Raw genomic sequence first — 27,191 nt, forward strand, 5'->3', positions numbered from 1 at the left:
ATGCAAAGCTAATTAAGCATCCGAAAGGCCGGAAGTGGGCTACAGCTGGGCCGCTGAGACCTAGCCCCATAGTGGCTGACCAGCCTTTAATCCTACTTCTCCCCCTGCCCAACTCAAGAATCTAACCCACTGGACCTCCGAACAAATCCATCTTCCTAAACCTTGGCCATAACTACCCATCCAGTCAAACCCTGGTTTTTCTAACCGATTAGAGCTCCAGCTTCTAGATCTGATCTCTATCAGAGGAGGACGGTGCCTACTGCACAGATGGGGAGTCACAGCTGTGCCCCCCAATTCATGAAGGCTTCCTAGGGCCCACAGGAAGTAATCCCTGTTATCAGTGCTCAGTAAAGACACTTAGCACATGTCACCTTGTATTAGGATAATTTGTGTACCCTCTTATCTCCCTCCACTAGACTGTAGCAGCAGCAGCAGCTGCCATGAGCCCTCACCACATGACAGGCTCTGGGCTCAATGTTCCACATGGGTCTTCTCATTTAATTCTCACACCAATCCTGTCCCTAGGCAGTGTTATTAACAGTTCTCCCATTTTATGGATTTAGGAAGCTCGAGCATAGAAAGCTGAGAGGCAGCAGAGACAGTGTCATGATGAAAAAAGCATGAACTCAAGAGCCCAAGTGCCTGGGGTTGAAATTCTGGCTTTACTACTGCCCAGCTCAGTGAGCCTGGAAAGTTTCTTAATCTCTCTGTGACCCAGTTTGCTCTTCTTTAAACACAGGGACGACAAGAGTACCTACCCGCGGGTTGTCCTAAGGATTAAATACATTTAACTTCTGTTAAGCACTTAGTGCCTGGCACATAGTAAGCTTTATAATAATAAGTGTTTGTTAAATATAAGTAAATGAGCATATTTGCCCAAGGTCGTACAGTTATTAACTGATAAAATAACTGTTTGAGGCCAGGTCCAAGTGGCTTCAAAGCAGATGCTCTAATCATTATACGGGCTAAGGAACAACATAAGCCCCTCACAGGAATGGACCATTTCTCATCTATCTCTGCATTCCTGCATGGCACACTGGTCCCAAGCCACCACACAAGGTTTAGAACTGTTACTAAAAGAGTGAAATCTGAAGAATTTACAAAAGGCTGTCTCTGAAAAGAGATTACAAATACTAAAGAACTACCAGGGCCTACCAAAGAAAAAAGTACAAAAAGCATAAAAGCCTCTCATCAAGTTAACCCCATGGTCTGGATATCCATTCTGAGCATGTTTATTTTGGAGGCCTTAATATTAACAAAGAAATAAATTTCCACAAGACAATAGTCAAACAGGAAAACAGGGTGACAGGGCATGTGGTAAGCACAGCTTCTCAATTCCTTCACTATCTGATAGACTCTTCAAAGTCCCAACTTAATACCAGCCTTCATTATAATTGTCACCGGGACATCGATCACTATCACCAAAGTAACCCGTGCGGTTAACCTCCCAGCCCTCTTGGACAATAGTTAGATGACTCACACAGTTTCAAAGCCATGCCTCTGGATCTCTCTATCGTGGAACTACTTTGGTCCCACTGAATAAAAAAAATAAGGAGCCTGGATTGGCAGCATTCTCCATTCCTAATAAGCACTGGAAATCCGTGTGCAGGTAATCCTTGGAGCCCTGCTGGAGATGGACATGGAAGAAGACTGTGGCCAGGCAAGCGTCTAACCCTGGAATCCCCCACCTCACCCCTTCTACACCAGGTCACCAGTGCAGTTCCTGAGCCGTTCAAACACGTTCTTACTTTTTTATGGATCTACATTCACTAATTCAACTTTTCAAACACTACCCTCAAAGAATCAAGTCTCTTCCCTATAGCCAGAGATACAAGATTTTTACAAACCAATAACAACACCGTTCCTGAAACACCGTGTTTCACTCCCTGCAGTCTAAGAGCTATATTTGCTGGCCAGTTTTATTCATTCAGCAAAAAAGTATTATGTGCCAGGCACAATTATGGGTGCTGGGGATGCATTGTTAAGTAAGAGTCAAAAATCCCTGCCCCTATAAAGCTTATGAGCCAATGGGGGGGGGGGGGGGGATAGAAAATAAATCAAAACAAACAAGTAAATTATGTACTAGGTTAGGAGGTGGTAAGTGCTGTGGAAGAAAAGAGAGGGTCTGGGATCTGGCAGTAGGGAGCTGGTTTAACTGGTGATCACTGTAGGCCTCTCAAGAAGGTGCTGTTTGAAACAGGTAAAAGAGTGAGCATGCAGATCACCCGAGAGGAGAGAAGATGGTTCCGGACAGAGAAAACGGCCAGGGCAAAGGTTCTGAAGCAGGAGCACCTGATGCGCCCACGGAGCAGCCAGGAGGCAGCAGGGCTAGAGCAGAGGAGGCCAGGGGAGTTTAGGTTAGAGAAGAAGATGCAAGGCCTTTCATCACTCTAAGAAAAACGAGGGTGATGTCGACAGCACACCAGCAACATTAACTCCTTCAACGAATGGGGTGGAGGGTGTCAAACAAGTGAGGTCTGTGTGCTCAAAAAGGTCAGTCTGACAAACAGAGACAAGTGGATAACTGGTGACAGTACGTGTGCTGATCGCTAGCCGTGAGAGAGGTACACATGAGGCCTCTGAAAAGCCAGGAGGAGTGTCCAACACAGTCTCCGAGGAGGGATGATCCAGCTGAACTCCACAGGACAGGCAGAGACAAGATGAAGAGGAAGCAACTCTAGCAGCAGAGGAACAATACACATAAAAGAACAGTGACGTGGGGCGGTGTGACCTGCTGAGTGTGGCTGGTGGGGAGATGGGGAGATGGGCTAGAGAGGCAGGCAGGCACCAGCTCACTGAGGGCTTTGCAGGCCCAGAGCCTGGTCATTAGCCGAAAGATAAGGGGAGCAACCAATGAGTTTTACGCTCCAAAGTTAAAGGCCGAGTCTTTGTTTTAGAATGGTCAGTCTGACTGCAGCGGGCACAGAGGCTGAAGCATAATTCAGCTGATAAATGAACTGTAGCTGTAGGAACGGACAGAAGGGGTCAGAGCAAGATAGATTAGACTAGTTAACCAACTGGAGGCAAGCCATGCTGATTCATGACGTCACTTCCCAAAGGGAGCACAGGGTCCAGCGAGGGGACAGCTTAGTAGGGCTGGGGTGCAGCCTCCCTGACTCTTAAAAGGGAAAGCTGCTAGAAGATGGACTGAAACCAACCCTCCCCCTTACCTCAAGGGTGGAAAGTATGATGTTAAAGTGCAGAAAGTCTCCTAATGGAATGCGCAGCACAAGGCAGGAGGGTCCCGATCAGCAGAATGACCATGAGGATACAGAAGCGGACCCGGGGACACTCAGGGGCTGCTGTTCCAGGGACTCTACGAGCATGAACATGGCCCGCAGGCAGGCAGGAGCCGGCAAAAGCAGGGCAGGGGTGGACAGGGCGGGCAGGTGCCCTCAGGTACGAGCCAGGAGGCACCCAGCTGTCTGAACAGGGGTACTAGGCAGAGCCTAGGCCTCTAGGAGGAGGCAGTTTTGTAATACAAATAACAACATCTATTGGCATTCTCTAAGCAGGTGGTAGGCCTGTTTCATGACTCAAACCCAAGTCTGTATAAAGCCCAGGCAGGCTATTACCACCACATTAGACGCCCATTAAAACTGGGGCTCAAGGGGCCGGCCTGGTGGCACAGCAGTTAAGTGCGCACGTTCCGCTTCTCGGCGGCCCAGCGTTCACCGGTTTGGATCCCGGTTGCGGACATGGCACCGCCTGGCATGCCATGCTGTGGCAGGTATCCCACATACAAAGTAGAGGAAGATGGGCACGGATGTTGGCTCGGGGCCAGTCTTCCTCACCAAAAAGAGGAGGACTGGCAGTAGTTAGCATCTTCCTCAAAAAAAAAAACAAAAAAAACTGGGGCTCAATCATCTAAGTCCCAGAGCAAGTAAGTCCCTCTGGACCAAGGTCAGACAAGAGCTCAGTTACAGAGAAGAGGAACACAGAACAAGACGCAGAGCCTGAAAACCCAGTCAGGAGTCAAAGGGGGACTGTCACCTGCTCCCTAGAGATGACAAGTCCTGGCTAGAGGGATAGTAGGGGTGCAATCATACCAGAACACCCTTCCAGCAGCCAGAAATGCCAGCCCATCTCTTCTGCTGGCAGGAAGAGGGAATCCTCTGGCCCAGATTGACATAAGAAGAGGAAGGAAGTGGCACAGAGAAAGTGACTGACAGACAACCACAGACCAGCCCGGCCTGGGCAGTGATCTCCCCTCTGGAAATGGGCTGTCAGGAAGCAAGCAGCTGACCTGACCCCTACACCACGTGGAACAAGCCAAGGGCCTCCCTCACACACCACAACGGCCAGGCCTCAGAGAACCCCGCGGCCCTGTGCCTGCAGCGCAGACAAGCCCTGCACCTGGGCTTTGTTGCTGTCACAGAGACGGCTGCTGCCTTCACTGCCGATCTCATCCAAACCCTCATAGATCCTGTCTGCTCGGATTGAAAGGGCTCTTCCAGTGACTGGAAAAGGCCGACATTTCCCTGACAATCATTCCTCAAACCGGGGGAAACCTCCTTTCCTTTCCCCATGCCTGCCCTTGCTCCTAGCCGAGATGGAAAACAAGAAACATCCTCCTTGCCAAGAAGCTCAGGAGATGCGGGGACTATATTTAGCATCTCAGTTCTCGGCAGAACCCAGGTCCGTGTGCAGAAGCTGCTCTCCATCCCTCTCGCCCCTCCCCTTCAGGAGGCTGTCTACCCAGGGAGAGCTTCTTGCAGTCTGGTTGTAGGGCCGCCCTCTGGGGAATCAGTCACACACGGGTTTGTCAGCCCACAGGTGCTGAAAGACTTCTGCATGGTAAACCTGCTCACCGGGGTAAAGGCCGACCCAAGCACAGTGGAAAGCTCATCCCTACCGTGTCACCATGACTGGTCTCCTACAAGACCCTGAGCAAGCAAGCCTGTTCACTCCCACAGGTTGCAATGACTGACTTGGTGTTGCCGTAGCAACTGCCTCTGTATCTTATAGCATTTATCAAACCACATTGTAATTGTTTGTTTATGCATCTGTTTATACTGTGAAACTGTGAACTCCTAGAAATCCAGGTCTCTCTATTCACATTAGTAAACGCCCCAGTGCCTGAACAGGATAGGCAGACCTTCAATGAATGACATAGAACAAGCAAATAAAATAATCTCCCTTGTGGAAACCAAAAAGCTCTTCTGAACCAACGCCTTCCTTTCCTCTTAGAGCAAGGCTAGGACCCCTCCCCACTCACATACCCTCATTTCTATCCCAGCCCACAATGACTAAGAGCCCCAACACCGTCCCACCCCCTCACAATCTAGAGGTGAACACAGTGGACACAGCCCTCCAGGGCCCTCCACTTTCTTAGCTTTCTCCAAGCAACCTGTCTCGCTCGCTTAGGATCAGGTACTTTGTCCCCCTCCTAGAACGCTCTCTTATCTCCTTCTGCTATCACTTATTCTGTGACTTACTTAACAAATATCCTAGAGGGTCTTCTGTGCGCCAGGCCCTGTTCTAGGCTACCTGATGCCTGCTTGTGCTTCCAGCTCCAGCAAAGGTTCGGGCTCCTGCAGGAACCGCACTGGCCACACTGGTCCCACCGTCCTCTCCAGACAAGAGGTCGGCGTTTCCTACCAGGCTAGCAGCACATCCAGGAGGTTGGTCACATCTCCTGTCTCCTCTGCAGGTGCCCCCAGTGCCCAGCTCAGCAAGGGCTGGACATACAGTACTCAGGTTGGTTATCAACAGACAAGGAGTCTCCCCTGTCCAAGGGAGTTCAGAGGGTGAAGACAACACAGGTGGGCTAACGCTCATCCCTGTCAACACCACTGAGTGAAATATGGCCCACCGCCAATGTCCCCAGAGCAACAGCAAAGCGCAGCATGGAAATACCCACCACCAAAGGTGAATGGGGTCCCTTCCATCACATGTCATCTACCCCCCAAGCAACTCTGCTGAAAAAATCCTTCTATCTTTGAACCTGCTTGGATTCTTTGTCCCTGGGTTTGAGATGTGATGATCCAGAGGCAAAAGAGGCACTCAATTCTGAAAAGGCAAAGATAACTTTCCTCCCAAAGTGCTCCCTTGTCTCAACCCCCTAAAATCTGCACTAAAACTCACTCTCCTCTGCTGAGTCATCTCACTATCCTAACTGTCCTCGTTCCATCCTGCCCTCAATCAGGGAACTCTCACATCAGAAGACAGACAAAGCCTTTAGCAGAGCGCTGGGCAGCACTTGGCCCAGAAGATGCCGAATCTTCCACCTCTGGTGCTATAGCCCCATGAGGGGCTTTGAAGCTGCTGGAACGTCACAGAAATTCAGCAGGAATAGGACTAGTGATGCACTTCACTATTATGACAATAAAACTAAAATTCCACTTATATAGCACTATTTCAGAAGAGTATCATTCATAATGTCTTTGTCAACGCAGCAGCATAAATTTACATATATTAGGTATCAATAGAATAATTTGCATTTGGGTATGCCAGCTCATAGACATATTCTGTTGTCCCTTGGGGGGTCTGAGAAATGGAATGTTCAAATGGCACCATCGTTTTTCAACTGTGTGACAGCCAGGTGGAAAGAGACCATTCACTCATCTATCACAAATGAACTCTACTCAGGAGGAAGGGTACCGTTTACTTTGTCCGGCATAACAAAAATATATCATCTATCAGCCCCTAAATGGGCTCAGTCCTCCTGTAGCCACCCAACCACCCTTCCCCAAAGAAAGAGATCTAAAATCAAAACTCGAAACACAGCAACCAAAAGTAAAGAGAAAATTGTCAAAATGAGGAATATGATTATAGACTCAAAGACTGGGTACTACTTAGCTACCACCTAAAATCCCTTTCTCTTCTCTTTAAGGATAACCAAGTGAGTGGGCAGGGCGTAAAAGAAGAAATATGCAATGTAACTAGAATATTCACTATGACACATGATAGAAACATGTTTTTAACACTGAAGGAAGGTATGATTCTCTCAAAATGAGATTTCATTCCAATGATAAATTATTCAAGATCGATGACTTCTCCAAGGTTACATGGCCAAAGACACCTCCTATCATAGACATGAGTTATTATGCCTTACACTAAAACTCAGGAGCTCCTAAAACCTTATATTTAAAGACATCCCTCCCAAGCCCACCATTGCATTTAAATTACAATTACACCTACACTCACAATGTTCTCTGGGCTTTCCTCTTCCATCTTGCTGCTATTATCTGGTTATTATGAATAAACAGTACCTTTTCCGAGAACAGCTAATACCACCAGTATTAATAGTAACGGGTACCATTAACTCTCTTCTGACGTAATGTGCAAATATTTTTAAATTATCTGTCCTCTCAAGTCATTTCTAAAGACACTAACATTTAACAATGCATGGACAACATTTTGAATCTCTTTTAAAATAAAGAGACTGGACAAAGAAGTTTCTGAACATATAGAATCTATGCATATGCACATGAACTCATAAATACTACACCCACACATTATTTTAACCTGATAAAATGATTACTGAGCAGCTCGATGTACTCAGATGGTTCTGGGTAACAGAAAGATCATCCACCGGCAAGAGCTGTAAGACCCTGGTTCCAGTCCCAGGGCTACCACTTACTAAATACCTTATTTTGGAAGTCATTAAGCCTCTGGGAAGCTGTCTCCTCAGCTGTAAAATGGGCAGAAGACCTATCCCGCCCAAACAGTGTGTTGAAAATAGTCAAGTATAAATAAAAACACGAGCTTGTTATAAGAAAAGAGCTCCTGCTCTGGGGAGTTTGCAGTTTGGGTGCAGGAAATAAGAACACAAACACAGGAAAGAGGCCCACAGTGCGAATGGTGGCCTTGTTTCATACGAGATTAATCACTGAACGATATTCAGGGAGGGCCTCAGCATCGGGCACTGCAGGACACAGGGTGTGTAACATCAAGTCCCTCCCTTCAGCGTGCCCCCATGTAATGAAGAGCTGAAGGGTGCAACCGAGGCTGGGTGCCCTAAACATGCAGGAGATGGAGTTAAAGGAGGCTACTAGTGATAAATGGAAACTTCTAGGCACTGTAGGGCTGGGGAAGGACCTGGGAGGTAGATGAGTAGGATTCTAGATCCCCTGGGAGGAAGAAATCCTCTGCCATCTGACAGTCCTCCAGCACAGGACTCTCTCTCACCAGGGAGCAGCCGTGAACATCCTGCCCTGTGTGCAAACCAACTCCCCTCACCTCTCTGGGCCGGGCTCCACTCACAATCACCCTGTTCCACCCTACCCTCATGCCTCCCAGGCTCGCATCAATCCCTCCATCAGGTCAGGTGGGTGCCCGGCCCGCAATCTCTCCCCAGACCACCAGGCACTGCTCATCCCTGGGCTGAAAGCTGGCGAGGTGGCATCTGGAGACAGCACATGCTGGTGAGGTCAGACATGGGAAGATCCAAGGGTTTGTGGATTGCTGACAAGTTAGTGGATGGGCAGCAGGTTCTTCGTTTTTTCCAAGCTCCCTGTGACCTATTTCCTGAGTCCTCCCTGCCACTCAGACTCGTCCCTGGGGCCAACGGGCCAGTCTGAAGAGGGAGAGGAGAGGGAGAGAAGAACACAGGATGATCCCTCCTGTGGAGCCAAGGAGGACCTTGTGGCAGAGGCCAGAGTTCAGAGCAGGCTGACTTTAGCGTGGCCTACCCCACCCACCTTCCCCTACTACGGCCCGCAGCAGGCAGTAGGCTGGACTTTCGAAATTACAGAATCCCCAAGCCAGAAGGTGCCTTCCAAGTCATTAATGGACATTCTCAGATCAAGAAATGAGGCAAAGGGTGTTCGGAGGAAAAAACCTCAAGAGGTGGGTGGCAGGTAAACCTGTGCCGAGCCCTGCATGGCCTAAGGGAGATGACCTGGCTCCCTTCATACACTTGGGGATTACTCTGCACATGTGTGCTTAGGTATATAACAGGCCTTATATAAAATGAACAGGTATTGAATGAATAAATTAATGGTTGATCTTTTCTTTTTAAATGGTAAGTTCCTTAAGGGTAGAGACAAGATGGTGTTATAATGTTCACCTGCAGTATACAGCACTATACTCTACATATGTGGCCAGCTGCCGGATCAGATGCTCAACCTTCAGAGCCCCTACTCATCAAGGCACTGGGCGGAAACGCACCCTCAAGTAAGCACACATGTGAAACCACTTTTGTCTTCGAGGAGCTTATGTGCTGCCACCTCCTTCCTGAAACTTTCCCTCCTCCTCCCCCTGGCAGAATCACTCTTTCTGCTTCCCTCCAGCTCGTGAGCCCCTTCGAGGCAGCAACTCTGCAGAGCCTGGGGCCTGGTATACAGCAGGTGCTCTGCGTATTGAACAAAGGAAGGAATGAAGGCCTAAACCAACAATCACAAACCAATCCAAAACTAGAAGATGGGTCTGACAAGAGAATGGCCACCATCTAACTACCTTGCAATATGCCCCTTCCTTTGTATTCCCAATGTCCTAATTCAGGCCCCAGTGACCACTTCCCAGGGCAGGGGCCAATGCTTCTCTATTGGGCTCCCTGTCTCAGGTCCTTCTCCCCTTTGACCCTCTCACCACACTCCCATTGCCAAATCAGTCTTCCTTAAGCCCAGCTCTGTTCACTTCACTCCCCTACCCAAAAGCCTTAGATGTTTCCCAACAACCTTGGATGGAGAAGGCTGCTTCCACAGGGAGCAAGTACCCGGCCAGTGCAGCAAGCAGGGATGTTTAAAACAGGGGCTCACGTAATATGTGGACACTAGACTAAGCAACTTTATGTCTCCTTACACCCCAAACATTCTGTCCAGGTTAGGACAGACGCTCTGTACTCACACCCAATGCTCTCACCCAGGTGTGGGAATACTTTTTCTGTAAAGGGCCAGAGAGTAAATATTTTAGGCTTTGCTGGCCGCATATACACAGTCTCTGTTGCATAGTCTTCAGATTTTTTTTTTTTTTTAACAAACTGTAAATACCATTTTTAGCTTACATTTTTTTGCATTCAAAAACAGGCTGTGGGCTGTAGTCTGCCAACCTCTGCCCTGACCAACAGGGACAACTCTGAGTGCCCTGAACTTGCATTGTTCCAACTTACACACCTCGACCCAAGCTGCACCATTCCTTTGTCCTCCTTTGAGGAGAGTCCCGCACTACAGAAGGGCACAAGCATTGAGGAGGGAAGCAAGGGCCACCCCCCAACACACAGGGAGCACCTACAGCTGCTGTGGACCACCACACTTCACAGCTGCAGAACACTCCAAGCTTCGGAGCATGAGAGCCACCCCAGGTCTGTCCCAAGGATGGATGGATGGATGGATGGACAGATCGAAAGACAGGTGGACTGATCAATTGAGGATCAATGGATGGATAAATGGACAGACGGATGGATGGACAGATGGATAAAAAGGGACCAAGAAAGTGAGTCAGAGAGTCACTGCTTCAAGAATTCAGGGGGCCGACCCCGTGGCCAGGTGGTTAAGTTCGCATGCTCCACTTCGGCGGCTCAGGGTTTCACTGGTTCAGACCCTGGGCGTGGACATAGCACTGCTCGGCACGCCATGTTGAGGTGGCATCCCACACGCCACAGGACCCACAACTACAATATACAACTGTGTACTAGGGGGATTTGGGGAGAAAAAAAAAGATTGGCAACAGTTGTTAGCTCAGGTGTCAATCTTGAAAAAAAAAGAATTCAGAGAAGTGGTTCTGATGGACTGGGCATGTTAGGGAAGATTTCACAGAAGAAAAGGCAGAACTAATATATTTTTCAATGAAGAAATTAGATATTGATTGAGATGCTTTATAGAGCACAGCTTTTGATAATTCTTAAAAAGATTCCTATTTCAAAACATGACATGACAATCTTGACTTTGCAAATCAAAATGAATTTATTTCTAAACATACAGCAAGCTTTTTGAAGGGAAAAATATAAAATCACAAAATCAAAAAGATAACCTAACCCTTCACATTCAACAGACATTTTCTGAGAACCCTGTACTGGGCGCCGCGCCGGGCTCTGAGGACTCTAGGAGAAGTAAAATCTCATCCTAACCCCAGGCCCACACACAGTCTGCTCTGAGGGTCCAACAGGAAAGCCAGGAACTGCAGGCAGGGGGAACGCTGGATTTTGAGGCTCTCTCACCCCAAAAAGGAAGTGCCAAAATACTCTGAGGTCAGACAGGGAACCATATGGCCAATTGCCCCTCTCCTCACACTCCTTAACAGCAGACGGCCAAGGGCCAAGGGCTGTGCCCACGTAAGTCTGTGTCTTCCAGAAACAGATCTCTACGTCATTCTGCCATGGCCCAAACCCTATACTGAGCATACTAAATGCCTCGTTCAGCCAACACCAAAGGAAAGAGTTGTTCCACAGAAATCAATCTTCTCAGTGAACTAAAGCTCATCAAAATTACCCAGTAAAACTCAAAACCTATTTTCATGCAAACTCTCCTCAGCGGATTACACACTTCCCTGCCCACCACAGCAGAGGGCACTGATTTGGACTCTTCTTAAACGTGGGGTCGCGAGACCCTCAGGGATTCCTGGAGGAGGGGTGGCCCCACACTTCTGAGTGAGTCTAATTCTCTCTTTCCCTCCCGTCCACTGACCTCAGCTGTTGAGCACTGGTCTCTGCTCTTTCCATTTGACTATATGGGTCTTTTCTAGAACCCTGAGGATGACATGACCCTGACCTACAGAGAAACAAAATGGGCTTCATGGTAGCTATTTTACTCTTACATGGGGGTCTTTTCGTCTACTTCCAGGCTCTAATGCATGCCCTATGGTCAGTGCCTTTAATTATTCAACCTAATAGTATACTTTCCTTTGGAAAAACAATAACAAATTTCTGAAACACTCATTTGCTGACAATGTTACTCCCTAATTCAACCCAAAGTTTAACAAAGTGTCAGAATCCTGTAGCAACTCATGTTGTATCAGGCGGAAATAAAGCCCCCAACGTCACATATCGGGCCTCACTGGCTTTGTGCACAGATGCTTGAGGGACGCAAGGAGGTGCATAAATTAAAAGAGCAAATCAAACAGAGGAGCCCTTAACAGATTTCCTATCAGCTACGGCTAAAGCAATTTTGTCATAAGATCAATCAAACCTCCTTTACTTTGCTCTGACCATAAAGAAGAAAACCGTGCACTTCTAAAATTAAGCTCCTTCCACATGGCTAGAGAAGATAATAAATCATTTTTAAAAGACAGAACAATAATCCCAGTTCTGGAAATCTGAGGGGAGGCAGGGTGCTGGGAAAGGAGGCCAACATTAAATGTCATCCCCAGAGCAGCAGCTCACCAGGGTGACTGGAGAGACTACGAAGGAAGGTCTGGCCTGAAATCCCAATTAAAGCTTCTCTCTTGAGTCTCCTCTGGCTGGAATTTCCTCTTTTAAAACGAAAACAGAGGGCCCCGAGGGTCTGGAAATAGACTGAGGGAGTGAAGGTAAGAGAGAAGGCGGGGGAAACAGGGGAGGTGAGAATTTAAGCTGCAGACACTGCCGAGATTGCAGCATAAGCAACCTGGTCCCCAAGGAAAAGACAGAAACAGGAGCGTGGAGGAGGAAAGAAGAGGAGGATGGAAAAGGTGAAGAAGCACATTGCCTACCCCCTGATTTTTACGTGGGCTCTCCCTGAGGGCAAAGGTACCTCCTCCGAATTAAAGGCCTGCCACCTGGCAAGCTACAACCAACACACAAAAGCTACAGGTTCTGACAGCCCAACAGCCCGAGTAGTAAACACACCTCATTCCTATTTGCCAAAAAAAAAAAAAGAGAGAATTTACAAGGTGAGAAAAAAAGCAGGAATCTCAACAATCACACCTTTTGTCAAGAAGCGAGTGGTCTCCACCGTGAACAAATCAAGGTGGTGCTTATAGCGAGAAGCGACCAAAAAGCCACAGTAACAGGCAAGAACAATGGGCTGTGCAAAGTTTGCTGTAGCAGGGACGACAAGGCCTGGCTCCTGGGCCGTACACCTCCCAGGTGATACCGAACACCCAGCTGAATGAGGCAAATATCTGAAACCCACTTACCAATGCGAGTGACAGTTCCACTAACTTACTTTACAACCAGAGACCAAGCAGGCAAATCTTCCAATTTTCTCAGTATCTTCAGAGCCCAAGTGAGAAGGAACAAAACAAACGAAATATTAGGAATTTCAGCTGTAAATACAAACTGTTTTCTTAACACCAAAGTCAGTCATTCATTAAGCTATTGAGCCCCTCTTCTGTGCAACCCATTGGGCATTTAAAGATGATTAAGAACTGATCCAGCAACTAGGCAATAAAAAGAAATAAAAGGCACCCAAATTTGTTAAAGAAGAAATAAAACTCTATTTGCAGATGACACAATCGCATATACAGAACATCCAAAGGCATATACACACCACTATTAGAGCCAATAAACAAGCTCAGCAAGACTGCAGGATATACGATCAACATACAAAAATTAATTGTATTTCTAAACACTAGAAATGAATAATCCAAAAATGAAATTAAGGAAACAATTCAATTTACAATAGCATCAAAAAGACTAAAATATTTAGGAGTAAATTTAACAAAAGAAGCACAAGAACGGGCCAGCCCGGTGGCACAGTGGTTAAGTTCACATGTTCTGCTTCTCGGCAGCCTGGGTTTCCCCAGTTCGGATCCTGGGTACACACATGGCACTGCTTGGCAAAAGCCATGCTGTGGTAGGCGTCCCACGTATAAAGTAGAGGAAGATGGGCATGGATGTTAGCTCAGGGCCAGTCTTCCTCAACAAAAAGAGGAGGATTGACAGTAGTTAGCTCAGGGCTAATCTTTCCCCAAAAAAAAAAAAAAAGAAAGAAAGAAGCACAAGACCATACACTGAAAACTATAAAACACTGTTAAACCAAATTAAAGAAATAAATGGAAAAACATCTCAAGTTAATAGATTGGAAGTTGTTATGACGGATCATTAAGATGTCTATACTCCCCAAATTAACCTGCAGATTCAATGCAATGCCCATCAAAATCCCAGTTTGCTTTTTTTGCAGAAATTGACAAGTTGATCCTAAAATTCACATGATAATGCAAGGGACCCTGAATAGCCAAAACAATAATGGAAAAGAAGAAAAAAGTTGAAAGACTCAGAATTCCTGATTTAAAAACTTACCCATAAACCTACAGTAATCAACAGGTGGTAACAGCATAAGGACAGACATAAAGATCAATGGAACAGAATGGAAAGTCCAGAAATAAGCCCATACATCAAAGATCAATTGATTTTCAAAAAGGGTACCAAGAAAATTCAATGGCAAAAGGATACTCTTTTCAACAAATGGTGTTGGGACAACTGGATATTCACATGCAAAAGAATGAATCCCTACCTAGATCCCTACCTCACATCAGAGATAAAAACTAACTCACAATGGATCAAGGACTTCAATGTAAGGGCTAAAACTATAAAACTCTTAGAAGAAAATACAGGTGTAAATCTTCATGACATTATTTTAGGAAACAGTTTTTTAGATATGATACCAAAAGCACAAGTAACCAAAGGAAAAGTAGGTATTCTAGACGTCACCAAAATTAAAAACTCTGTGCTTCAAAGGACACCATCAAGTGGGTAAGGAGATGATTCACAAAATGGGAGAAAATATCTACAAATCATATATTTGTTAAGAGTCTAGTTTCTAGATATATGAAGTACTCTTACAATTGAACAATAAAAAGACAAATAACAATTTAAAAACGGGCAAAGGATGTGAAAAGGTATTTCTCCAAAGAAGATATACAAATGGCCATAGGCGCACGGAAACAACGCTCAACACCATTAACCATCCATCAGGGAAATGCAAATCAAGTCCATGAGATAGCACTTCACACCCACTACGATGGCTATAATCAAAAAGACAGGGGCTGGCCCCATGGCCGAGAGGTTTAGTGCATGCGCTCCACTTTGGCGGCCCAGGGTTTCGCTGGTTCGGATCCTGGGCGCAGACATGGCAACGCCTGTCAGGCCACACTGAGGTGGCGTCCTACACAGCACAACCAGAAGGACCCACAACTACAACATACAACTATGTACTGAGGGGATTTGGGGAGAAAAAGCAGAAAAAAAAAAGGAAGATTGGCAACAGTTGTTAGCTCAGGTGCCAATCTAAAAAAAATAAACCATAAAACAAAAGACAGATAACGCCAAGTGTCGACAAGGATGTGGAGAAATTGGAACCCTAACGCACTGCTGGTGGGAATGGAAAGTGGTGCGGCCTCTTGGACAACAGTCTGGCAGTTCCTCAAAAAGTTGAACAGAGAGTTACCATATGACCCAGAAACTCTACACCTAGGTATATACCCAAGAGAAAACATATGTCCACCCAAAAACTTGTACAAGAATATTCACAGCAGCATTATTCACAATAGCCAAAAAGTAGAAACAATTCAAATGTTTATCACCTAATGAATGGATAAACAAAATGTTGTCTATCCATACAATGGAATATTATTCAGCCAAAAAAAGGAATAAAGTGTAGATTCATACTACAACTTGGAAGAATCTTGAAAACATTATGCCAAGTGAAAGAAGCCAGATACAAAAGGCCACATATTGTATGATTCCATCATACAAATCTTATTATATGAAATGTCTACAATAGGCAAATCCATAGAGACAGAAAGTAAATAGTGATTGTCAGGGGCTGACAGAAAGGGGGATGAAGAGTTACTGCTAACAGGTATGAGGTTCCTTTCTGGGGTGATGAAAACGTTCTGGAATTGGATAGAGGTGATGGCTACGCAACTTTGTGAATATACCAAAAAAAATCACTGAATCGGACAGTTTAAAAGGGTGAATTTTTATGGAATTTTAAGGGTGAATTGTACATCAATTTGAAAAAAAGCAACAACAAAAAATAAGTGCCTCAGGAAGGCACAGAAAAGTTTTTTTTTAACAAAATTCAACTTCAAGATATAATTCAGAACCTATGTTTTCTTTTCAGGAATACAAACTAGCCATTCCTTGCTGATTTTTCATTCCCGCCATTTATTCTAGAGCCACTTCAAACCCAATGTATGTGATTTTGAGGCTGGGGAGGGCAGTGAGAGATCAACTAGTCCAAATCCCATATTTTAGAGACCAGACATTCAGGGCAGTGACTTGCCCAAGGTCATATAGCAAAGTGGAGGCCAAACGAGAACCAGAATCAGCTCTTCTAGCTCCATGGCTAGCACTCTTTCCACTCCACCATATAAACACAACCAATTCCACAAGGCTGCTTAACAGAGACCACATCTTCCAATGATGAGAACCGGCTCCCCCAGAACCAAGAGAAAAGCTATTAGAACCTGATATATCAGAAAAATCAGTATTTACTTAAAGTTCAACAGTCCAAATTATTTAATGATTGTAAAACCTCATGATCATTAACACAACCTGTTTTTCACCAGAGAAGCAAAGCACAACAGAGATATAATCCAGAGACCAAGACCGCAGCTAAGACTGCAAAAGCGCTAGAAGGTGAGAAGGGTGCAAACTACGCAGCCCAGCTGTTCCAAACTTAAACTAGCAACGCACCCAAAGAAATTCCAGCTCAAGGGCAACCACCACGTTGACTCCAGTGACATTTAGGGGGAGGGAATCTTTAAAGAGGTGAATGGAAGAGGTCAAGTTTACTTTCACCTCTAACCTCTTGAAAAGTATGAATGTGAATAGCCAAGAGAAAGAGAAAGCAGAGAACATGGTGAGAAAAAGTAAAGACTGGCCAGAGGCAGGTGTGTTGCAGAGAGCTGCAGACACAGAATGCTAAGACCTGGAGAGCCCCGGGACCGGACCAGTGAATCACCTGTCCGAGGTCCAAGAGCTGGTCAGCTAACAGGTCAAGGCTATCAGAGGAATAAATTTAATACAAGGACTTAACCTCCCTGCTTCTGCTCAGAATCTCCCCAAAGTCCCCTAACTGGCAAGAGGGTGCTGACTCCTCGGCCGACTCTGCCTAGACACGCCACATCTGTGAGTCACCCTTCAGTGGCCAACTCTCAAAACACAGATTTGCTGACAAAGAGGGAATACTGTATGGATCTCATCACTGCCTATGGGGCTCTGGAGTCCTTTCCACACAGCTGTGACGGTGGTCTCAGTCCCTCAGCTCTAAGGGGGCCAGAACTGTCCTTTTAATCACTCCATGGCAGTTAAAGCCACTTAATAAACACCTCTGATGCTAAGGACTTCCCCAGGGGTTAGTGTCTGATGACCATGTCTGGGCCATCACACGTTCTCTAAGTCAACAACAATGGGGACTGGCCTGCAGAAGGTCAACAATTATCAACCTACACTCAAGAAACCCATACGGGGCCGGCCCCGTGGCTAAGTGGTTAAGTTCGAGCGCTCTGCTGCAGCCATCTAGGGTTTCGCCAGTTCAGATCCTGGGCGCCGACATGGCACCGCTCGTCAAGCCATGCTGAGGCGGTGTCCCACATGCCACAACCAGAAGGACCCACAACTAAAAATATACAACTATGTACCAGGGGGCTTTGGGGAGAAAAAGGAAAAATAAAATCTTTAAAAAAAAAAACTACAAAGAACCCCATACAAACACCTAAAGAGGAACCTTCACAGGCAAAAGAAATCCCAGATGCAGAGGTCAGTTGATGCATCAAAGAACTAAAAAGAGGGACTGGCACAGTGGCACAGCAGTTAAGTGTGCACGTTCCGCTTCGGCGGCCTGGGGTTCGCCGGTTCAGATCCCAGGTGTGGACATGGCACCACTTGGCAAGCCATGCTGTGGCAGGCGTCCCACACATAAAGTAGAGGAAGATGGGCACAGATGTTAGCTCAGGGTCAGTCTTCCTCAGCAAAAAGAGGAGGGTTGGCAGCAGTTAGCTCAGGGCTAATCTTCCTCAAAAAAAAAAAAAAGAGAGAGAGAACTAAAAAGAGTAAGACCTCTAAGAGCACAACGCTAATCTCAGTATAGCTGGGATTCCTGGTTCCATCAACTGCTAGTGGTGGGACGGAGACCTGCAGTCAGGGAACTTACTTGTCCGAGCCTTGGTTTCTTTAACTATAAAATAGAGATAACAACAGGACCTATCTCACAGGATAGTTGAGGATTCAATAATCAATTTAAAACACAGCGCAGAATTAAGGCTCAAAGAAATCTCAGCCAGTGTTGTAGGCAGTGTTTAAAAAAAAAACTATAATAAAAATGTGATTTCTTCTGGGATGCTAGGGAAAGAAGCCGCAAAGTCCTGAACACTTGGCTAGAATCCTAAAAGGCAAGAGAATTCATCATCAGAGGGAACTGTCTTCATCAGTCACTCAATTGTATTGACAGCATTTGTATATAAAATCTATTGACAAAGCCATCTTCAGCATAGAGGGGAAAGATGACATCATTAGTAATCCCGTTAGTAGGGCAGGCCTCCTGCCAGAGTGTGAGCAATGCCCCGGGGCCACTCGGCTCCACAGGGCTAGGCATGTCAGCAGAGCAGCGAAGAGAGTAAAGAGGAACCATTTCTGCAGCAACAAGCACCGAGGAAACAGCACAGAAGCCAGGATCTCCCAGAAGCATCCACTCAAGAAATACATAGACGTGACTTACTAAAACCAACAGCTAGAGAGAAGTCATGCTGGTCACCGAGGCATCAACACGGAGGGCCTTTTCTGGCCCAGGCTCTACAGAGGCAGTTGGCTGCTAAGAGCAGCAGACTCTCGTGTCAAAATGCTTGAGCTTGAATCCTGCCTCCACCACATCCTAGCTCTGCAATCTTGGTAAAGTGGCTTAAGTTCTCTGGACTTCCAGGGTTTTTGTAGTAATTAAACAACTTAATAGTTAATACAGGTAAAGAATTTAAAGCATACCTGGCACACAGTAAGAATCCAGTAAATGCTAGAAAGAACAGACAAGGGGGAGGAAAACAACAGTGACTGACGATAACACTTCAGCCATGCTCTGGATATCCCACTCAGGGAACAACAGCATCATTTCAATACATAACCTCACCAAAAACAACGCACACTGCACAGTCTCTCTTAAAACTCCGGGCAGAAAGCACTTATAAATCTACTACGGCTTCACAATCAAGCTTGCCCTACAGAGTCAAGGACAGTGTATGACATGCTCAAAAAACAACAAAGGTAAAAATAGGAGAGCTGGGCTGCCTCTCTGCAGCCCTAACTGCAGTTTAAAAAGCCCTAACTTTAAGTCCTAACTGCAGGACTTAAAGATGCAGTTTGCAGTTTTGTTGAACTCCAGGACATGCATCAGTGTACCAGCCAACCCGTGGGACCCTATGAGAAACTGTCACGCTCTGACCTTGAAAAAGTGCAGAGTGCACCATGGCTGTCAAACCACATCTGACAGCTCTACCCACCACCTCTGAGTTCCTCTAGACACCTTTACTACTTGATAATTATAACACCGGCTTAGGGCATAACTCTTCTCAGCTAGACTCTAAGAACCAACTCCAACAGCATTGTTACAGAGTCATCACTCATTCCAAAAAACAATTAATTAAAAGAATCTTACCATCAAGCCTAGAACTCAGTCTGAATGCAAGGGGTCATAAACTTGGACTGGAAAAAAGAATTACATCTGGATTTCATTGGCCCCTAACTGAAAGTGAGCATTTTCTTCAATTGTTAACGTATGCAATGCACCATGTACACAACACACCATAACAGTATTAGCAATACCTGACTCCAATAAAAGATACATTAATATAACTTTAAAGTTGTTAGAAATATCTGACAACATTGCTTACATTCATCAGTACTTCAAAATTAAAGTATTTATTACACCCACTACCAAATCTTGATATTTAACGCTTTAGTAAAGAAGCATAATTAGCATGACACGGACCTTTTAAACATTTTGCTAACTGAATTTCAATATATTTGGTTTCCTTTGAAATCCTATGTATTTTATTTGATGCATTAAAGCATCTAAAAGGAGTCCTCCACCTTCACCAGAGTGTCAGAGGGGTCCATGCCACAAAAAAGGTTAAGAGGATAAAATATAACTACACACAAAACATGAGAATATAAGTGCTTTATAGGGAAGGAGCTAGTCCTGTCTGCTTTTACATCCCTGGCACCCGGCAGTGACAACATATTGGTAGGTGCCCAATATACATTTATGAATCAGTAAGTCAAGATAACAAAATACAAATGAAAATACAGCTCAAGAGGCTGGCACAGTGGTGTAATGGTTGAGTTCACACACTCTGCTTCAGTAGCCCAGGGTTCAGTGGTTCGCATCCTGGGCACGGACCTACATACTACTCATTAAGCCACGCTGAGGCAGCATCCCACACAGAAGAACTAGAAGGATGTACAATTAGGATATGCAACTATGTACTGGGGATCTGGGGAGGAGAAAAAAAAAAGAGGTAGATTAGCAACAGATGTTAGCTCAAGACCAATCTTAAAAAAAAAAAAATATACTCCAAGCATTCCAATTGACAGTCCATTTATTCCATAACATCGTTCCCACTGATAAAATAACGACATGAAAGCACGGAAGGGCCCTGGCAATCTGCTTTAAGGCCACATGACATAGAAAAGTTTGTGCGAACGAGGTAGGATCCTATGGGGGGATGACAACTCGGTAAATCCTCCACCTCTTTTTCGCAGGGAAAGAGGGGTGTTTGGGGAGCTGAACCAGGGCCAGCATCCCAGGCATCCGACAGACCAAAGTGTCATCATCTATCATCTGGCTGGAAACCACAGAGGGGAGAGGCAAACGTGCCCGCCAGTCCTTGTCTACACTTAGGGCTCTGCTTTAACGCCTCCCTGATCGGCATCTGCCACAAAACAAAATAAATACTCCAGATTGGTCCCAACACAGGTTCTTCAACAAGTCGTGTTGAACGGCACACAGCTGGCCTTGACACTGACACTAAGGAGCACCAAAGTGCCGTTTTCACCATGGGGAGACTGGGAGGCCCATTCCTCAGGCAGCCTGAGTGAACCTGGCTGTTGGGGCAGGAACTCTTGTTCTGCTCACCTCATCCCCAGCACACACAACAATCCGTCAGCACGATGGATCTCAATCGGACCTCTCAGTACCCGAACTGCCAGCACCTAGTCCAAGACCCTCCTGCCTGGATGACTGCAATAGACCCCCAGCCCCCAAGAGGTCTCCCTCTTCTCTCTCATGCCCTGCTAGTCTAGTCTCCCTGGAACAACCACCAGGAGATTTTTAAAATGTAAATCAGATCATCTTATTCCCTGTTCAAGCCCTCCAACAGCTTCCCATGATGTGAGAACAAAATCCAACTCCCTCCCCAAGACTAGTAAGGCCTTGCGTGATGTGGCCCTGCTCATCCCTCCTCCTTCTCTCCCCCACCCGCTTCTCTCCTCCAACACTGGCCTCCTTTCTGTCCTTAAATGCCCCAAGAACATTCGCATCTTTGGGCCTCTTCACATGCTGTTCTTCGATTCCAGCTCTTCCCTGGCTGGCCTCCTCACTGCACTCTGGGCTCTGCTCTAAGACATCTCTTTGCAGAGGCCTTTCCCGACTTCAGTTGCCTGATCTCCAAAGCACTTTCTATTCCTGTATTCTGCCTAACTTTTCTTCATAGCACGTATCACTATCTGACACCACATTACATAATTATCTGTTTTCTGGGTGACTATCAACCCCATTTGGGGAAAGGCTTTAAAAAGTGCCAAAGTTCCAGGCCCCACCCAAACCAATTAAGTCAGAACTTCAGGGAGTGCGCCAGGCATCTCTGTTCCACAGACGCCCGCAGTGATTCTAATGTGTGGCCAGGCCTCACAGTTTAGAGCAGTGCTTCCTGAACTTTAATGTGCATACCATGCACCTGGGGATGTTATAAAACATAGATTCTGACTCAGCAGGTCTACGGTGGGATCTAAGATTCTGCATTTCAAACAAGCTCCAAGTGATGCTAATGCTGCTGGTCGGTGGACTATTCTTAGTTACAAGGGTCTAAAACTCCACTGCCCAAGAGAACTTTCTTCAATGATGAAAATGTTCTAGGGGCCAGCCCGGTGGCACAGCGGTGAAGTTCGCACATTCCGCTTCTCAGCGGCCCAGGGTTCACTGGTTCAGATCCCGGGTGCAGACATCGCACCGCTTGGCAAAAGCCATGCTGTGGTAGACGTCCCACGTATAAAGTACAGGAAGATGGGCATGGATGTTAGCTCAGGGCCAGTCTTCCTCAGCAAAAAGAGGAAGATTGGCAGTAGTTAGCTCAGGGCTAATCTTCCTCAAAAAAAAAGAAAGAAAATGTTCTAAATCTACACTGTCCAATACACATGTGGCTACTGAGCACGTGAAATGTGGCTAGGGCAGCTGAAAAAGTGAATTTTTAATGTTAGGCTACTACATTAGACAGTGCAGGTCTAGAACACATGCTTCACGAAGAAAGGCATCAGTGCCTAGAAATGTGGAGTGTAAGAGAAGAATCAGGATTACTCCAAATTGTGGCCTGAGCAGCCCTCTGTGGATTGGGTGGCTGTGAAAACTCAACCAGAGGCCTAGTTGGCCACCACCTCCAGAGTGGATCAATATTTACCTAAGGCAGGGAGGCACAGACGGAAGACCATACTGAGATACCTTAGTGACTAAAGCACGTGGTAACCCACAGATGACTGCCTTGCCTTCACGACTCAACTGCACATCATCATACAAGGCCCCCTAACCACAGCCCCAGGCACACCTGACCACTCCCATCCCTGGGCACCTGTGATTCTGGACATTTTATTACACTGATTTGTTATATTATAGGATGTCTGTCTCCCCCACTAAGCTGTAGGTGCTATCAAAAAGAAAACATATTCCTCTTGGTATTCTATCCCATCACCGAGCACACAGCAGGACCCAATAAACACTGAATGAATAGCAGGGCCTGGAACCCACCAGAGGGTTGGGGGGGGAGATGGAGATAACATAAGAGAAGACCATTCCCTCCTTAAATGACTGAAAAATTTGCAAACACATAAATCCAGATTTTGGAACACAGCATAAAAAGATGGCCCTGTTTGACCCATAGAAGCTCACTTCCAAAAACACAAATGTACCACACAAGAAGGTGATGTCTGGGGCCGGCCCCAGGGCCAAGTGGTTAAGTTCGTGCACTCCGCTTTCACAGCCCAGGGTTTCGCCGTTTGGGATCCTGGGCGTGGACATGGCACTGCTCATTAGGCCACGCTGAGGCGGCGTCTCACATGCCACAACTAGAAGGACTCACAACTAAAATATACAACTATATACTGGGGGGATTTGGGGAGAAAAAGCAGAAAAAAAAGAGAGAAGATTGGCAACAGTTGTTAGCTCAGGTGCCAACCTTTAAAAAAAAAAAAAAAGAAGAAGGTGATGTCCTTCTGACAACAGATCCAAAATCTGTTAGTCTGGGGTTTGGAAGAGCTGTTTTTCAAACAAGTCACAAAGCGCTAAGATTGAGAATCACATTCTTGCCTAAAAAGCACTTAGCCTGGTTCCCACTATAACTGCTAGGAGGGGCTTCTGGCCCTAAGGACAGCAAAGCCCCTGGGAGTCTGTGCTGCCCAGATGCCCTTTCCACCCTGCAGTCAGAACCCTGTGCTTGTGACAGCATTGAGATTTCCAAGGTAACCAAGAACAACAGAGTAGAGAATTATGGCCCCGGAAGGAAGCAGATTAAATTGTAATACTCACAAGTCAACATCAAATTTATTTTTAAAACTAAATATCTAACAAAGCCAAATAAGCAAGGCAGAATGGATGGTGCTCTAAAGGACGGTCTAACTAGAAACATGAATATTCCAAGTATACATATAATTTTTCCCTATTTTGAGAATATTTCAAAATACCCAGAGACTCAAAGAAACTGAGACAGAAATAAAACCCCAAAAAGGGGGGAAAAGCATACTTTTCAGATTTATGCCACAACTAATTTTTTCCATTATTTCCAAAAACAGAGCAGATTTGAGTTGCAGCACCAGACTTTGCTAAAATTGTGCAAAACAATTATTTCAACCAGAGACAGAGAAAGTGACCACCAAGTGAAAATTTTAAAACACAGGTATGTGCTGACATGCTGCCAAGACAACAAACTAGTTAAAAAATAAGCCTGGGTTAATAGAGACACAGTCTTTTCCATTCAGTTACTCATTCAACCATTCATCCATTTCCCTACTCTTCCTACTCACCACCCCCCCCCCCCCACCGCCATGTAAATCCCATTTGGGGGGCCAAAGGCCCTCATCAGGGTCTGCAGATTAACTCTAATATAATCTGTTAAGCAGTTAGCATTTATTAAGCCAGTTGTCCATCAGGTACTGTGCTGTGTGTCATCTTATTAAACCCTTACCACAACCCTCTGAAGTAGATAGGTGTTGTTACGCAGGCTTTAAAGCTAAGGAAAACAAAAGTTCTTATAACTGGCAAGTGGTGGAGTCTGAACTTGAACCCAGGTCTATCTGATAAAGGAGTAATTTAGAGAATTCAGCATTATTAAAAGTAACAGAAAGCAGCATCGTTTCTGGAAACAGCATGGAGCCAAGTTCAAGTTCCAGCGCTTCAAGTTAACAGCTCTATAACCTCGAGCAAATTAACCTCTCCAAGCCTCAACTTCCTCCTGTGTGAAGCAGAGATGAGGAATACATACAACAATGTGAGGTTCATCGCACAGGGTAGTGACTCAATAGCTACTAAGTACAAGTAGTCCAGCTACAGGTTTGCATACCAAAAAAAGCACATTTCAGTTGTAAATCGATTTTTAGCAGACACAACCTATATTGGAAAGAACAGGTTCACAAAGGTTAATCGATTTACAATGTTCACTAATTCCATGACTCATTTGTTTAAACTCAAGACAAAGGACTTGCAAATTCTAAGTTTATTTCTATCAAATGAGTGAGTTCATGTCACAATACCTACTCTCATGTTTCATTTCAGTATGAAAAGTAGATGCTTGTTTAAAACCAAAATATGTGGGCATCATTTGTTAATAAAACCATATACGGAACAACTTTTGGTAACGGGAATGAACATTAAACACCCTGGAAAAGAGCATTATTTAAAGGAGTCCACAGTGATTCCTCTTAGAAAGTAAACAGTTTTTAAATTTAGTTCTCATAAATCCAAGCTCACGAGTACCATCGTCATATTTTGTATACTGGAGTTGCTTAAAGTGAGACAGACCTGTAATGATTTTAATTTTTTCATTCTTGAGACTTTAACCAATTCCTGTGCTAAGATGGAAGCACGGAGCAAGCTTGCAGTTTAATAAAATGACCAAATGCAGTCTCTTTTTAATCTGCTCAGTAACTGAGTCTAGGGTAATCTCCTGCACAGCACACAAAAAGAGCTTTGGATTTATACACTGTACACTAAAATTAATCAGAGAAAGGGCATGCCAATTTTAATAGCAATTCCTATTTGCCTAGCTTTCCAACATCTGCCAGTGTTAATAATATTTAACAAAATGCAACTGGGAAAAGAAACAGAACTTCAAATACAATCAAGTTTTGTTTTTTTTTTAAGGCATCTGTACAAAGCTTCCTTCCCTTTAGAAATAGCTACCATTTGGTTGCAATCATTCCACAAACATTATTAATGGTGTATTTTCAAAACACTGAAAATTCTCCTCTTGCTTTTCAACCAGCACTTCTGAAAAGACTCCTCAGGCCCATGCCCACCTGCCTCATTTGAAGGTATCATTTTTAAGCCTTGCTGATACGAGTAGAATGAAGCGATCTGGGAACAGAGAACTCACTATGACAAAACGTTTACAAAACAGGGAGAGAGGAAAGGAGGATGCCCTAGCTATACTTAAAACATTCAGAATGCTGAATCTGTTACTTCAGATTTAGCCTGTTACTGACTGTTTATGTCTACAAACACAAAAATTTCCATTAAGGGAAAACATTCTGTATTTTTTTTTCAAGCAATTCCTAACAGCAGCTGCTTTGTTCAAGTGGGCAAAAAAATGAACGCCATCCCTTAACTTAAAGCTCTCTGGAGACCTCCCCTCACTCACTCTAGCCCAGTCATCTTTTTCTAAATACCTACAATACCCCATTTTAAGGCTGTAACTTGACGTTCTGGCCAAGAGATGTTTAATCAGCTACTCAATCTTGGCACACGTGTGGCTTGTAAACCAGTACCTATTATGAGCCAAGCACTTCACACACAGCATCTCTGACCCTCCTAACAACCCCGGCAAGGATGCCTTACTAGGGCCGTTTGATAGGGAAGGAAAGTGAGGGCAGAGAGGCGAGGAGCTGCCCCAAACCACACAGTCAGCGGCGGCCCTGGACCTACAAACTCTGCCCTTCCGACAGCGCCTGCTGCTTTGGCTGTCGACCCAAGCCCGTCCACTCCTAAATGTTCTGTCTGCAGGATATGGAGGGCTGACTAGTTAGCACCAGGCACGATGACTTTGCACCTTGACTAAAATCAGGCCTTTCCCAGTGTGGTGGGGAGGGAGGCGTCAGGGGTTCGAACAGGTAAGACACACGTAACCGGGAGCGGCCACCGCAGGCCGTGAGGCCGAAGCCCTGCTCACACGCCGTCCAGCGCTCGCGGCCGGGGCGCGGCGCGGCATCGGGCAGGCCTTGCTGGAGAAGGTGCGCGCACCTTGCCCGGGCGGCCGGCTGCCCGCGGGCCGAGCCGAGAGTCGGGCAGAGCGGGGCGGCCGGGCGGGCTGCGGGCAGGGGCGCTTCGAGAGCAAGTCGGGAGGCGGGCGCCCGGGGAAGGCTGGCGAGCCGACGAGCCCGGCCGGGCGGGCGCGGGGGTCCGCGCTCACCGCCCACCCCGACTCTCGGGCCGAAGTTGGCCGCGCTGGGGGAAAGGGCCGGGCCGCGCGAGAGAAACGGGGGACGGAGGGGGTCTCAAAAGGCCGCAGGTAGCCATCGGCCCTCTGCTCCGAGCCACCTACACGAAACAAAGGGCTTCGGTTTCGGCAGCGCTGGCCCGGCCGCGTCCGGATTCTGAGAAGAAACTTTTCCCGGGATGCTGGACCGGGGAAGGGGCGGGGGCCGGCTGGCGGGGCGGCGGGCAGGGGCAGGGGCGCGGCGCTACCTGCGGCCGGAGCCGCCAGCCCGCCCGGCGAGGCCCGCGGCGCCGCTGCTCACCTCCTCGATGGCCGCCACCGTGTTCCGGCACTGCGCTGTGCGCGTGGTGAAGCTCGAGGCCGTGGGCGCCTTGTAGTCCTCATGGGTCTCGGCCACGAATTCCGACACGGAGATCTGGTCCGGCATCGCCTCGGCGCGCGGGCGCGGGCGGCCGGCCGCGGGGGAGCCGCCGCCTCAGCCG

The 27,191-nt window shown here is 46.4% G+C and overlaps 1 protein-coding gene across 4 annotated transcripts in view; it reads right to left on the minus strand.

Annotated features, from left to right (window-relative positions):
* The window catches only part of ASAP2 (ArfGAP with SH3 domain, ankyrin repeat and PH domain 2), a 177,173-nt gene extending 149,988 nt beyond the window's left edge, over positions 1–27,185 (minus strand). For all 4 annotated transcript variants that reach the window (XM_046662932.1, XM_046662931.1, XM_046662930.1 and 1 more), the window contains exon 1: positions 27,011–27,185. In XM_046662932.1, the coding sequence (XP_046518888.1) occupies positions 27,011–27,136 (126 nt within the window). In that variant the 5' untranslated portion in view covers positions 27,137–27,185. The remainder of the gene's footprint in view (positions 1–27,010) is intronic.
* Between the last annotated feature and the right edge of the window lie 6 nt (positions 27,186–27,191).

The sequence above is a fragment of the Equus quagga genome, chromosome 5 (genome assembly GCF_021613505.1).
Source record: "Equus quagga isolate Etosha38 chromosome 5, UCLA_HA_Equagga_1.0, whole genome shotgun sequence".
NCBI lineage: Eukaryota > Metazoa > Chordata > Mammalia > Perissodactyla > Equidae > Equus > Equus quagga.